The sequence below is a fragment of the Saccopteryx bilineata genome, chromosome 3, assembly GCF_036850765.1.
Source record: "Saccopteryx bilineata isolate mSacBil1 chromosome 3, mSacBil1_pri_phased_curated, whole genome shotgun sequence".
Lineage (NCBI taxonomy): Eukaryota > Metazoa > Chordata > Mammalia > Chiroptera > Emballonuridae > Saccopteryx > Saccopteryx bilineata.
The window spans coordinates 197,712,933-197,729,303 of NC_089492.1; the positions used below are offsets into that span (position 1 = coordinate 197,712,933).

A 16,371-nucleotide genomic window follows, 5' to 3' on the forward strand; every position below is an offset into this window, starting at 1 on the left:
AGGATAGGCCACATGTTAGTACACAAAAGTGGTCTCAACAAATTTAAGAAGTTTGAAATCATATCAAGTATTTTCTCTGATCACAATGGCATGAACGTGGAAATCAACCACAACAGAAAAACTGAAAAATACTCCAACACTTGGAAACTAAATAGCATGCTATTAAATAACAAATGGGTTAACAATGAAATTAAAGAAGAATAAAAAATTTTCTAGAAACAAATGATAATGAGCATACAACAACTCAAAATTCATGGAACACAGCGAAAGCAGTCCTGAGAGGGAAGTTCATAGCATTACAGGCATTCCTTAAGAAGCTAGAAAAAGCTCAAATAAACAACCTAACCCTCCATCCAAAAGAACTAGAAAAAGAACAGCAAGTAGAGCCCAGAAGTAGTAGAAGGAAGGAAATAATAAAGATCAGATTGAAAATAAATGACATAGAGGCTACAGAAACAATACAAGGATGAATGAAACCACAAGCTGGTTCTTTGAAAGGGTAGACAAGATCAATGAACCTTTAGCGAGACTCACCAAGAAAAGAAGAGAGAGGACTAAAATAAAATTAGAAATGAGAGTGGAGAAATAACAACTGACACAACAGAAATACGAAATGTTGTAAGAAAATACTATCAAGAACTCTATGCCAAGAAATTAAACAACCTAGGTACAATGGACAAATTTATTGAAACATATAATCTTCCAAAAATAATTCTGGAAGAATCAGAAAACCTAAATAGACTGAATACAAGAAATGAGATCAAAACAGTAATCAAAAAAGTCCCAAAAAACAAAGCCCCGAGTCCCAATCGCTTCACTGGTGAATTCTATCAAACATTCACAGAAAAATTAACTCCTGTCCTTCTCAAGCTATTTCAAAAAATTCAAGAGGAAGGAACACTTTCAAGTTCCTTTTATGAGGCGAGCATAATTCTGATTCCCAAACCAGGAAATACAACGTGAAAAAAGAAAATTATAGGCCAATATTTCTGATGAATTTAGATGCTAAAATCCTCAGTAAAATATTAGCCAACCAGATCCAGCAATACATGAAAAAAATCATACATCATGATCAAGTGGGATTTATTCTGGGGAGGCAAGGATGGTACATTTGTAAATCAATCAATGTGATTCACCACATAAACAAAAGGAAAGAGAAAAATCACATGATAATTTCAATAGATGCAGAAAAAGCATTTAAGAAAATCCAGAACTCGTTTATGATCAAAACTCTTAAAAAGTGGAATACAGCCAACATACCTCATCATGATAAAGGCTATCTATGACAAATCCACAGCCAACATCTTAATTAAAGGGCAAAAATTAAAAGCAAATTAAGATTAGGAACAAGGCAGGGATGCCCCCTATCACCACTCTTATTAAACATAGTACTGGAAGTCCTAGCTACAGCAATCAGACAAGAAGAAGAAATAAAAGGCATCCAAATTGGAAAAGAAGAAGTAATTATTTTCAGATGATATGATACTGTATATAGAAAACCCTAAAGTCTCAATCAGAAAACTGTTGGACTTGATAAATGAATTCAGCAAGGTGGCAGGATATAAAATTAATACATAGAAATCAGAGACATTTTTATGCACCAACAGTGAAATGTCAGAAAGAGAAGTTAAGGAAACAATCCCCTTCACTATTGCAACAAAAAAATTAATAAAGTACCTAGGAGTAAATTTAACCAACGAGGTTAAAGAGTTGTACTCAGAAAATTATAAAACACTGATGAAAGAAATCAAGGAAGTCACAAACAAGTGGAAGCATATCCCATGTTCATGGTTAGGAAGAGCAAACATAATTAAAATGTCTATATTACCCAAAGCAGTTTATAAATTCAATGCAATACCAATTAAAATACCAATGACATACTTCAAAGGTATATAACACATATTCCAGAAATTTATATGGAACCAATAAAGAACACGAATAGTCTTGGAAATCTTGAAAAAGAAGAATAAAGTGGGAGATATCACACTTCCTGATATCAAGCTATACTACAAGGCCATTGTACTCAAAACAGCCTGGTACTGGCATAAGGACTGGCACATAGATCAATGGAACAGAACGGAGAACTCAGAAATAAACCCTCACCTTTATGGACAACTGGTATTTGACAAAGGAGGTAAAGGCATACAATGGAGTAAAGACATCCTCTTTAATAAATGGTGTTGGGAAAATTGGACAGCTACCTGCAAAGAAATGAAACTAGACCACCAACTTCCACCATTCACAAAATAAACTCAAAATGGATAAAAGACTTAAATGTAAGCAATGAAACCATAAGCATCCTAGAAGAAAATATAGGCAGTAAGCTCTTTCACATCTCTTGCAGCAGTATACATATTTGCTGATTTATCTCCATGGGCAAGTGAAATAAAAGTCAGGATAAATTAATGGGACTATATCAAACTAAAAAGCTTTTGCACAGCTAAAGACAGTATGAACAGAATAAAAAGACAAACCACTCAATGGGAGAACATATTCAACAATACATCTGATAAGTGGTTAACCAAAATTTATAAAGAACTTGTAAAACTCAACATCAGGAAGACAAACAATCCAATCAAACAAATGGGCAAAAGAAATGAATAGACACTGCTTCAAAGAGGACATACAGATGGCCAATAGACAGATGGAAACATGTTCAACATCACTAATCATTAGAGAAATTCAAATTAAAACCACAATGAGATACCACCTCACAGCAGTCAGAATGGCGCTTATTAACAAAACAACAGGATGCCTGACCTGTGGTGGTGCAGGGGATAGGGCACGACCTGGGATGCTGAGGTTGCTGGTTCGCGACCCTGGGCTTGCCTGGTCAGGGCACATGTGGGAGTTGATGCTTCCTGCTCCTCCCCTCCCCCCTTCACACGCGCTCTTTCTCTCTCTCCTCTCTAAAAATGAATAAATAAAATATAATTAAAAAAAACAAAAACAAAAAACAAAACAACAGGATAGGTGCTGGTGAGGATATGGAGCTAGAGGAACCCTTCTGCACTGCTGGTTGGAATGCAGACTGGTGCAACCACTTTGGAAAACATTTAGGAGATGCCTCTAAATATTAAAAATGGAGCTACCTTTTGACCCAGCCATCCCACTTATAGTAATATATCCCGAGGACCCCATATCACTGACTCAAAGAAAGAAATGCATCCCCATGTTTATGGCAACATTGTTCACAATTGTGAAGGTCTAGAAACAGCCCAAGTGTCTGTCAGTGGAGGAGTGGATTAAAAAGCAGTAAAATACACACACACACACACACACACACACACACACACACACAATAAATACTATGGGGCCATGAAAAAGAAGGAAATATTACCTTTTGCAACAACATGGATGGAGATGGACCTGGAAATTATTATGTTGAGTGAAATAAGCAAGGCTGAGAAAGAAAAATACCATATGACCTCACTCATTTGAGGAATCCAAGGAACAATGTGAACTGAGGAATGGAATTAAACCTGAAGGGAAGGGGGGAGGGAGCTGTTGGGAGGAGGATAATGGAGATGTTGAGGGGAATACCGTGGAGGGGGGATGCATTTGGGAGACAATAGAATCTATGTAAACATAAATAAATATTTTATTTATTGATTTTAGAGAGAGGAAAGAGAGAAAAAGGCAGTGGATTGGAGCATGTATGTACCTTGATGGGGAAGCCCAGAGTTTCAAACCAGCTACCCTTCTGAATTCCAGGCTGATGCTTTATCCACAGCGCCACCAGATGTCAAGGTGCTGAAAGAAATTTAAAAAGACCTAAATAAATGGAAAGACATCCTGTGTTCATGATTGGGATGATATAATATGGTTAAAACAGCGGTGTTCTTCATATTGATCTATAGTTTCATCACAATCCTTATAAAAAAAAGAAAATCATCGCTGTCTGACCGGTGGTGGTGTAGTGGATAGGCTTCCAACCTGGGACTCTGACGACCCAGATTTAAAACACCAGGGTCTCTGTCTGGCTTGAGCCCGAAGGTCACTGGCTTGAGTCCAAGTTTGCTGGCTTGAGCAAAGGTTTATGGTCTTGGCTTGAACTGCCCCCCTCCCAAGGCACATGTGAAAAGTAATCAATGAACAAAAGTGATGCAAGTACAAATTGATGCTTCTCATCTCTCTCCCTTCCTATCTCTTTTTCACACACACACACACAAACAAAGTAAAAGGTAAAACAGTCTTAAAAAAAGAACAGTGGCCCTGGCCAGTTGGTTCAGTGATAGAGCCTTTGGCGTGCAGGAGTCCCGGGTTCGATTCCCAGCCAGGGCACACAAGAGAAGTGCCCATCTGCTTCTCCACCCCTCCCCCCTCCTTCCTCTCTGTCTCTCTCTTCCCCTTCTGCAGCCAAGGCTCCATTGGAGCAAAGTTGGCCCGGGTGCTAGGGATGGCTCTATGGCCTCTGCCTCAGGCACTGGAATGGCTCTGGTTGCAACAGAGGGACACCCCAGATGGTCAGAGCATCACCCCCTGGTGGGCATGCTGGGTGGATCCCAGTCAGGCACATGCAGGAGTCTGTCTGACTGCCTTCCTGTTTCCAACTTCAGAAAAATACAAAAAAAAAGAAGAACAGAGTTGGAAGACTCATATTTCTTGATTTTAAAACTTATGTTAAGCTATAATAATCAAGAATTTGTGGTTCTGTCATAAGGATAGATACATAGATCAACAGAATAGAATTTAAATGAGAAGAAATTCCACACATTTACAGTTAATTAATTTTTAACAAATGATGTCAGGACAGTTCAAATATAAAAGAATATGCTTTCAGCAGTGTGAGGACAGACACATATTAAAATGAAGGACCTTTCATCATACCATACACAAATAATTAACTAAGAACTGATGGAAGACCTAAATGTAAGAACAAAATCAATAAAATTTATTTTAAAATATAGGAGAAAATCTTGATAATCTTGGGAAGGCAAAACCATCTTGGATATGACAGCAAAAGCTCATACTACAAAGACATAAATTTGACTTTATTAAAATAAAATTTAAAAAGTAAAACTTTTGCATCAGAGACACCATCAAGAAAGTGAAAATATAATCAATACAATGACAGAAAATATTTGTAAATTATATATCTGATAAAGGACTTGGACCCAGAATATATAAAGAACTCTTACAACTTAAATAATAAAACGACAAGTAGCATAATTTAAAAATGAGCAGAGGATCTGAATAGACACTTCTGCAAAGAAGAGAAACCTATGGCCAATAGCACACAAAAATGTAGATGTTCAATATCATTAGTATCAGGGAAATCACATTAAAATCACAATGAGATAACACTCAGTACCCACGGATAACTATCTTCAAATAGATAAAATTATAACAAGTGTTTGGGAGGATGTGGAGAAATGAGAACCCTGGTTCATTGCTGGTGGGAAAGCAAAATGGTGCAGCCACTTTGGAGAACAGTGTGACAGTTCTTTAGTCGATTTATCACAGAATTGCTCTGTGACCCAGTAATTCCTCTGGTAGGTGTACAGCCAAGAGAAATTAAAACACAATATTCCAAGCAGAAACATGTGCATGAATGCTTAGAACAGCATTAGTCATAATAGCTAAAAGATGGAACCTACTCACATGTCCATCTCCTGATGAATGAATGAATAAAATGTGTTATATTCCCATAATAGGATACTATTCATCCATAAAGAAGGAATGAAGTGCTGGTATATGTTATAATATAAATTAACCTTGAGAATATTATGCTAAGTGAGAAAGGCCAGTTACAAAAGACCACATGTTAAATTATTCCATTTGTATGAAGTGTTCAGAATAGGAAATGTGCAGTAACAAATGTAGCTCAGTGGTCACCTAAGGCCAGGCAGTTTGGGGGAAAGGAGGAGTGCCTGCTCAAAGATATGCAGTTTCTGTTTGGGGTGATGAAAATGTTCTACAATTGATTGTAGCAATGGCTGCATTATTTCTGGGTATATGAAAACCATTTAAAGGAATGAATTGTATGTTATGTTACTTATATGTTAATACAGTTGTTAAAAATAGTACCATTATAGGCCTGACCTGTGGTGGCGCAGTGGGATAAAGCGTCAACCTGGAACAATGAGGTCGCTGGTTCGAAACCTTGGGCTTGCCTGGTCAAGGCACGTATGGGAGTTGATGCTTCCTGCTCCTCCCCCTTCTCTCTCTCTCCTCTCTCTCTAAAAAATAAATAAATAAATAAATAAAATATTTTTTTAAAAATAGTAACATTACAAATTAATTTTAAAGAACTAGACATTCCAAATTAATTTGACTAGTTATTCAAGATAACTTTCTGATCCAGATAAGAAAGGCTCCATAACTCCTAGCATGCCATTCTAAGTCCTGGTAAGGTGAGGGCCTGGTCTTTACAGTCACATAGACACTGATGAATCCTGTTTTAGAATGGGGGTGACAATGATTCCTAGTTGTGGGTTGCTCTGAAAATTAAATGAGTTTCTGCGTCTAAAGAGGTTAGTGCAGTGTGAAAAGCAGTGCTCATCATTGGAGGTGTCATGATTGTGGTCATTGTGAGGTTGTGGTAAGGAGAAAGGCCAGCTGAAAGGTTCTTTCTCGTGTTTGCATGTACTTTTTTCTTTGTCTGGGTCACTGTTCCTGTCTCATAACTTCATTCACCTCGTCATGACCTCACTTGGAGATTCATGTCAGGGTCCTTTTCCAGTAGGAGTCTCCTGGCCACATGTAGCAGCAAAGTTGCAGGCCCTGCTGTTTCTGTCCCTGCAAAGTTGTTACTTCATTTCTGGCCACACTGGTTTATCTGTGTGGCTTACCCGCTCGGTGCTCCTTGAGTGTAGCGGCTGCTGCTTCCCTCCTGGATGCCCAACTTAGTGCTCAGTGCTCGGTAGGCACTCAGTTAATGCTGGTGAAAGAATGAACAGGGCAGTTTGGCCTAAGTAGATTGTTTGAACTTCTTTTTTTTTTTTTTTTTTCATTTTTCTGAAGCTGGAAACAGGGAGAGACAGTCAGACAGACTCCCGCATGCGCCCGACCGGGATCCACCCGGCACGCCCACCAGGGGCAGTGCTCTGCCCCCCAGGGGGTGATGCTCTGCCCATCCTGGGCGTCGCCATATTGCGACCAGAGCCACTCTAGCGCCTGAGGCAGAGGCCACAGAGCCATGCCCAGCGCCCGGGCCATCTTTGCTCCAATGGAGCCTTGGCTGCGGGAGGGGAAGAGAGAGACAGAGAGGAAAGCGCGGCGGAGGGGTGGAGAAGCAAATGAGCGCTTCTCCTATGTGCCCTGGCCGGGAATCGAACCCGGGTCCTCCGTTGTTTGAACTTCTTATGCTTCCATTTGACTCCTAAACCATTAGTTTACTGGTAAATAGAATCATCGGAATAATTTTGTGTTGGGAACTCCCTCTAATGATTTGGCATCACGAGTTTATCTTGTATACTTTGGGATGGTAGTATAGTCCTGCCATTAAAATAAAAAAATAGACATGAAGAAACCTAAATTTAATTATAAATTTGTTACAAGTCAACAGAAAATAAATATTGCTAATCAGTAACAGATTGAGGAGTGCTCCTAATAAATATTTCTTCATTTTGAAAGGCTCTTTTTAGAAGGAGCTTTGTGTGTTTTATAAATTGCCAAGAGAAGTTGGAATGACAGGTTTAAGGTTCTCAGAGAACTGCTGAGAGAAACTGAAAATGTGGATTTCCATGGAAGTGCCATTGTCATTTTAATGACATGGTATGCTTTAAATGTATATACTGAGTGTGTGTAATAAGTGAATGTAGTATATGTTTAAACTTGCACTGGGCCATATTCTTGCCAAAATTTAGAAAATCTACTTAGAAAATATTCCCCTTATTCTTGTGCCAATTTCTGTAGAAGCCAAAAGTTTTAATTATAACATTCACCTTTCTGTTTCATCTGCAAAAGATCAAAGCTAAAGTTATTAAAATGTGATAAATTATTATAGTAATCTATCTGAACTGTGTGAAGCCATTATTGACTACTAGCTCAAATATGTATTGTTACCTTGAGAATTTGGCATTACTTGGTGTTTTGTGATAACTTGACCGGTATACAGGGGCATATGGATAAAATGGTAAAGTTGTCTCAGCAGTGTCTTTTAATTTTTCCTTTTTTGTGTTCTTTTAAAGTGGATAGAGGCTTTTAATAAAGACCAGACAACACTAAAGCAATTTCATTACTTTAGTAAATTTATGACACCTTTTATTCATTCATTTCAAAATATTTATAAAGAAGTCAGGAGTCCATTCCTGTAGATAACACATATGTGGCATTGGAAGGTAGCATTGCAGTAATATAGTACAGAGAAACTTTTGATTTAGAATTGTAACATAATTTATAATGGAATGGCTACGCAAGTTTCTAAATTAAACCGATCACCACTTATTGACAACTCAAGTACATTTCTTGTTTCTTTTAACGTATTCTATAACCTGTGAACTAAGTTATTTTCTTCTCCCTTTCCCCATGAACCCCAAAATAACTTTATTAATAGGAATATACTATGTTTGTGTTCTTAAAAAATCAGGGTGGTCTTAGATGTCTGTATTCCATTCTGGCATTTCCCTTTATATAACTCTTTTGAATTTTCTGTTTAAAAACTGGCATTATGATAGCTTTTCTTTGGCCTGATGCCTGTGTCACATATTGCAACAACAAATTAGGAATGTTAAGACATAAGTCCCCCAAATAAAAATGTTTGTTATGAAAGCGGAGCTGATGTGACGCTTAGAATTAGAGCTTCATTCTTGTTTAAATGATAGTTAATGATCATTTTCTTTTTCTTTTTCTTTTTTATTATTGTAAAGGGGGAGGGGGATAGAGAATGAAAGGAATGCCCAGAGGCTGACGTTGGGTTTGGTTCACTAATCTGTTAGATGTCAAATACACTCTACTGATAATACATCTTTTGTCTCTTTTTTAGGAGCTAATTTTGTTACTCGAAAAATTAGCCGGTCAGTAGCTAAGATTTACCTTGGACAACTGGAATGTTTCAGTTTGGGAAATCTGGATGCCAAACGAGACTGGGGCCATGCCAAGGACTATGTAGAGGTAGGAACTCACTTGTATTCTTAAAAATACCTCTATCAGGAGGCATTGAAATGCCAGGCCTCCAGTGGTAGAGGTGGTGGCATGTGAAATTTGCTAATGCAGATTATGTTTATGCTCGTACTACTACTATACTTTCAATTTAAGGCTGTTTGGTTCAACAGTACATGCACATTACATTGAATGTTACTTGAAGGAGGAAGCTTTTTTAAAAACATAGTATCAGTCAGTGTTTTCAATGATGGATGTAAAAAAATGTTTGAATGATATTCTTTACTTTCTAAAGATTTTTTTGAGTTCTTCACTTTTTGTACCTTCTCCCTGCTGCCTGCCCAGTATACAGGTAAGTAGCTGTGAAATAATTTTTGGAATAAAGGAACTGGTTCTCAGATCTTCAAGAAATACTACCCAATTTCAATTTGTATAAACTGAGACCTTCAGATTTACATTAGTTTACTAAATTACTCTAAGAGTAATATTCTAGTAGAATTTTTGCTGCTTAAGAGTTTGTTTACTGCCCTATATACCTTTTAAAGTGTGACTTTGCACACCATGCATTTTGTCCATTAAATAGGGAGATACAGAGATGTTAGTGATGCTAGTGCAGAATAGTGGATACAGTTAAAGGGAAATTTAAATTTTCACTTTTGAGATTATATACTACACATTGAATTTTGGTTTGAATTACATGTTACATATATAAATGGTGTGATTTTTCTTTAAACAAATAGTGACATTTAGCTTGCCCTAGTTGGTATGCTATTAGATATCAATGGTGGTCTGTGGGCAGACATGAATAAGCCTATTAGTGACATTGTCGTCTTTCCTGGACCCTGCTTTTCCTTGTGTAGGTGCTTCTAGATTTCCTGTGCCCAGGAGACTATTTTTGTCCTTCATGGTTTCTCTCTGAGAAACCGGATCTGGCTTCCTCATTTATTGATGCGATTGAAAAAGAAAACTGAACATTTACAAAAGAAAGCAAACGAGTAGTTTACTTGTTAACAGAGAGGTTAGCTTCAGCATTTGTTGCTATTTTTATTTATAACAACTAAAAGTGTTTTGTACTTGAACACCTATTACTGATTTATGTTATGAACAAAAAAAATAGTTCTGATTTTAAGTTTTGAACAGCACACCATTCAACATGTTTAATATTTAAATTAAAAATATTTAAATATGTTCTTCTGTACTGTAATTACAAAGAATCATTTTATGAAGTTAGGTATATTTTAAGAACATTACATAAAAATACATATAAAGCCATATTTTAGAAGTGGGAAAAAGGAGATGTTAGCAGGAGAAGCTGAAACTTTTTTTTGTTTAACGTTTATGGCCTTACCTACCTAAAATATGAAGCAAGTTTTGTAAAAATAAGTACATTATTTCTTCAATAATATCATTTTGATGTATACCTTCTAGCTATCTGAATACACTTAGAGTCATATAGAAGGCTATTTTGGTATCCCTCTTAATCTAAACTCTTGTTTTCTACATTATGGAACCAAATAGATCAAGTTTTATTCTATTTCATTTCATATTTTTGCAGTGGGGTAAAGAAAAAATTTGTATTGGACTCAAATAGATTTTGATAGTGAAAGAAACAAAATAATAATAAGGTTTGCTGATTGTTTATTTTCTTCATACTTCTGTAATTTCCATATATTTTAAATGTATATGTATAAACTTTTTAAATTAGGAAACAAAATAGTAACATAAAAATAGGCCAAAATATCTACCAAAAATGCGTGAGACTGTTTTGAGGGCCAGTAGTTGCAGCTGTCAAGGCCATTCAGGTGCAGGTTCCCATTAGATTCAGTCAGACAGTAAAGAAACAGCGGAGCCAAAAACTGGTGGTCCATGCCTTTATTCTAGCCTCGCAACCGGTAGCGAGTAAAAACAAACACATGGGGCACCAAAACCCATTCACATGTTCACCGGTTCCAAAACCAGGAATATCTTTTTCCGTTTTTCCTAGAATCAAAGGCCCCTCACCAGTCTCAGCAGAGCTCGCAAGAGCCCTCACCTCTGTTCTCCATCTGCCAACATGGCTTCTTTCTCTCCAGCACTCTTTTCCCTGATCTCACTCTGCAAAAACATGGCTTCCTTCTTCCTCCTTTTTCTTCTCTTATCTTAAAACTTTTTGGTGTGAAAACCCCTCCTCCAGCACACATTAGCATAACAAAGCCCCTTCTCAAGCAGAAAGGTAATTAGAAGTTTTACAGATCACATATCTGGGCAGCTGCCATTTTTAATAATAAAAGTGAACAAAAATCAAATAACACAAATTTTACAAACTTATTTGCCCAACACTGTTACATAAATACATAAGTAATGAGAAAATCTTCTGTGAACTTAGTGGTTCTGGAAGAAGGACTCTGCTATCATTTCCTTCCCTAAATGCCAAGGTGATCACAGTTCCAGGGTATAGCTCACACCTTGGTAGAGGGTTCACATTCATTGAAAATAAAAGTATTATATATTTTGGCTCAAAGACTTTAAAAAGGTCTTCCCAAGTGATGTCATTTTGAAGATTCCTTGAGAAGATGGTGTCAGTACAGCATCCAGAAGCCAAAACATTCATGTAAGAGCAAGATGTTCTGGCTTTTCGGTAAAATACAGAATTTTCAAATTTTATAGAGAGACACACATACTAAATTCAGTCATTCTCATTGACATTCAAGACCTGATTTGTTCCACAATATAAATGAGTTTGTCATATTAAGGTTACCCTTGGGGTTCTGACAGTAACACATGTTGATGATGTAGAAACATTTATAGTTCTTATTTATGTGTTCTTGATTTCTAAAAAAGTATCATTAAGTCAGAATTCATAGTTTGCTGTCTGCATTTTAAGAAATATTACCATCCTTTGTGCTTTTAAATGTATTAATATGAGATTATTTCACAGACTTATGACTAAAAGTAGATGTTTCCAAAATTAAAATAAAAAAGCATAAGAATAAAAAAAGAAGTATTGTTTGTTTGAAATACATCTGCATCATGGCACTGTAATCAGCTTCAGAATGAGGCAGCCGTGGCCAGCACAGGTCAGTCACTTATACTAGTATCTGTCTGTGCACTTTGTAATTGTACACTCCCTCTCTTTATACACAAACAGATTGTATTGGTAAATCTTTAGATTAAGTGACTTATACTTCTTAATATAGGGGTGAGTTTCCATGATGAAGAGTAGAGTGTTTGACAAATGGGAATAGGTTATTCCAGTTGTGTCAGGCACTTGTTCCTCAGTCTTAGACAGGTTTAATATCTAATTTACCTATCTGTGAAGAGGACATAATAACAACCCTGTAAAAAATTTGCATTAATGTGCTATACATAACATGATTAGAATCTACCTTGGCCTTGTAAACATTTTTGCAGCAATTTATACAAAGCCACTTCCTGTTGCTGAGTCAGGATCATTAATATCCATTTATAGTCTTGTTTCCTAGATCAAAATGGTTTTTAAATTATCTGAGTAGGTAAGACATGTTTGATTTTGAAATAAAGAATATAAAAACTATTAAATTATATTGTATTTCAGAATAAACAAGTTATATGCAATTGTATGTTTTCCAATATTATAAACATTTTAAACATATAGAATAGTTGAATGACTTTTACTATAAGAAGCCATATACTCATCACCCAGATTCTATAATTAACATTTTTATTGCATTTTGAAAAAAAAATACAGTAGTATATAAAAATTGCTTGTGGCTCAGAGCTGTAAATATTCAATTTACACAAACATAAGTTATAAAAAAAATAGCATTTCTTATGGGATATAGGCAGTTGGACATTCATATTTTTAAAATACTTTTATCTTTTAAAATAATTGTGTTACCACAGAGCCTGTATTTAAGCCAGCCTCTCTTATATACATTGAAGCAGTTCCGCATACTCTTGAGACACAGTGAGGGTTGTAGACCACGTCCCAGCCACTGCATGTGGTCTCCATTATACCAATAGCACCTGAAAACTGTCATAGGGGGAACCTCTGACTTCTCTAGTGGCTTTGCTCCTTGAACATATCTTCTATTGAGTACTTATCATGGTCATTATTCCTGTTGCTACAAATGGCAGTCTTCTAAACTCTGTCCAAGGTCAGATAATCCTGCAAAATGCCATACTGCACATAAGCAAAATTCTTTATTGTAAGACTGACTTCTCAAAACTAATGAGAATGTGCACTGTGACCTGCTAAGATTAGGGTTTTTCAAACTTATTGAACCTTTCCACCATCTTAATAAAAAATAAGTATTGACATCTAGCAATACAGAGTTGGGAAAGGGGAAATGGCTTCATATGTTTAAATAAAATTAATGGTAACAGTTTGGTTAACAAGGTTCCACTGTGATCCACCTTGATATATAACTAGCTGAAACAACTGTAGCCAGAAAATACTGGTAAGAACTAGGCTGGAAGTATCTTTAAGCATTTACCACAAGATGGTCTCTTGCTCTTGGTATGTTTGGTATACAGGTCAACAAATCTGAGCCCTTTCCATCATTCAGGAAAAAGCCATTGCTGCCAACAGCTGACTGTACAGCTGCTCCTGAAGACTTCTGATGGTCCAAAGGCAGTCCAGGGGGCATTCAAATTTTTGGGCAAGAATGGAGACTCACCTGGCTTTTAATATCACATTCCCTCACACATACCCTTTTCTTCCTTTTTTCTTTCTTTCTTTTGAAGAGGCAGGGAGCACAGATTAATGACAAGAGCTACTTTTAGAAATAAAAATAATAATTGCCAAATGTGGAATATTTGGCACATAATCATGTACAATAATCCTGAAAGGTAAAGAATATAGCTTCGTTTTATGGAAGAAGGAACCAAGGGTTAGAGAGTTCTCATAACACGTTCACCCGAAACCATGACCAATAGAGGTGAATAAAGCCAGAACTCTATCCCTGGCCTGAAACCTAAGCCACATTCAGAGCCATAATTTATAGTGAAGTGAGGGGAATAGGGACATTAGCAGTGGATCTGGGCAGCTTTCCATTTTGCAGAGGGACAGAAAATTAAGCTTCTCTCATGTTTCCCTTTGTACAAATATTGTCCAAGAGCAAGACAAATATCTGGAAGATAAAAGGCTAGCGGAGACAGGGATCAGATCTCTCTGAACCCAGTATATTAGCTGTGTAGGACAATAGTACAAAGGGTGTGTTGGGGAAAATGGGTAGTTAGTGTCTATCTCTCTGTCCATTGGCTTCTAAAGGAGTTAACCTTTGCCACATTCAGTGCCAGCTGATAACAGACCAAAAGGCTAGGAGCCTCGGGCAGTGGGGAAATTAACTGTTGACAGAAGTGGGAAGAACCGACCAGTGTTTCCTAATCCTTTCTCCCATTTCATCTCTGCTTGTCTGCTGCAATGTTTTACATCCTGTGTTAATTCACACAAATCTAGAAGGGAAGGATGCTATTTAAACATTTTGAGATTTTAGGGAAAGCTTGCTTATTGCAACATCATCAATGAAGTTTTTTTTTTTAATATTGAGGAGACTAGCTTGATTTCTGATTGTGTTTGAGTTCTCTAAATATAATCTAAAGATTACAAATTTTATAATCATCGGGTCTATAATCTTCATACAACATCAGGGTGGTTAACTCTTTTGCGGACTGGCACAAACACTTCTGGTTGACCATCACTGGTCCATGGACCAGCAGTTGAACAACACTGCTCTAAAGTATTAATGGAACCAGAATCCAATCATCCTTGTGGCCTCACTTAAATGAAATGAGGAAAGTCACAGTTGCCTTTTTCTCTCTGTCCAGGTCTTGATCACAGGAGTGGTCATTCCCCAGAGGCTGTAGGCCCTGTTTAAATTTTTTTAATAAAGGAATCCTGCACCATCCATGGTTCTAGGATGAATTATTCATCAAATTTCCATCCACAGGTAATTTAGAAACATGGAGATGGGTGCATTTTTTTAGGTCATACTTTCAGCTGAATTTAAAAAATATAAAAACAAGCATCTGCCAATAAATTAGAAAAGTTGTTCTAGGCAAATGTCTATATGTGTGCGTCTGAGAAGAGAGGAGGGAAATGAATGTAGAATGGAGTTGCATGTTCAGTAGCTGTAGTGCCTGTGGAGACAGATTGTGAAACTTCGTGTAAATGCCATTTATTTTTTAATGAGTGGCAATTAACCACATTAAGGTAGAAGCCTGTACTCCACCCTCTCCTTACTCCCATCCATGCCAAGAGTCATCATGCCATTGCGGATCATGAGTGACTATATCCAAGAAGTGTGGTTCTGTTCCTAAAAGCAAAAGGCCTTGGAAAACAGTGTAAAAAGCTTATTTTTTCTCTTAGATTATGATTCTCATTCACTTCCATTTGAAGTATGTCATGAGATTCCTTAAGCTTTCTCTGTCCACTCCCAGCTACACTGGCTATTTAATTTCAGTAATGACTATACATGTACAGATGTAATTGTCTTATAAAATATGACATCGTCTAAATTTAGTGGTGATCTTGCCTATAGATGGTACAGGTCTTTAATATTAGATTCTTCATTTTTATACTAATGCGTTCTAGAAAGGATGAAAAGAAAAAAGTATTTGCAGTCAAGATAGTCTACCTTTTTTCATTTAACCCATGCCCAAAAAATAATATCTAACTATCATCAAAATCCTCATTTTGAAATTTATTCTAATGTACATTTTGTCTTTCTCCTACTTCTCGGTGCTTTATTGCAAGAAGTCATTTACTAGAATTACATATTTTGTCCACACAGAGCCCTGGCCCTGTGGCCCTGCTCTGTGATGTTCTCAGACAGAGTGCTCCCTCCAGGTTCCCAGGTTTGGCCTCAGGGTCCCTATAATACAAACATGTGTTAATTTTGCCTTTGCATCCAAAGCCACAAAGCAAAAAAATTTTCTGAATAGAATGTTCCCAAAGCCAAAGGCACACATTTTATCTTCTGCTCCTGTTAGCTCCATACTAGAAAACATCTGACTATTCTCTGCCCTGAAATCATAGCAGTGAAGTCTCAAAGATTCCCCTCATTCTTTCTTTTAGGCAAAAAAAAAAAAACCCCACAAAAAAACTTTGATGTCTCTGTGAGTGTTGGGTCATGTGCCCTGTAAAATCTGTTATTTCATTTTTTACCTATTGACTTTTGTAAAGATAACTGAGGCTTTGTAGAGTAATTAGGTCTGCACTTGGAGAGATCTCCGTGATGGATACCTGGACTTGTCACACTGACTCTGCTCTCCCACAGCAGTGGCTGTCAGACTAAAAGACACCTGCAGGGCAAGGCAGTGTTTTTTTGAATAAATATTGTGCAGGAATAAAATGTTTGACATTTT

At 36.9% G+C, this 16,371-nt stretch overlaps 1 protein-coding gene across 1 annotated transcript in view; it reads left to right on the plus strand.

Annotated features, from left to right (window-relative positions):
- Positions 1-16,371, plus strand: part of GMDS (GDP-mannose 4,6-dehydratase) — a 797,768-nt gene that overhangs the window by 389,630 nt on the left and 391,767 nt on the right. Inside the window, exon 7 of the mRNA XM_066268525.1 lies at positions 8,930-9,057. Within this exon, the coding sequence (XP_066124622.1) occupies positions 8,930-9,057 (128 nt within the window). The remainder of the gene's footprint in view (positions 1-8,929; positions 9,058-16,371) is intronic.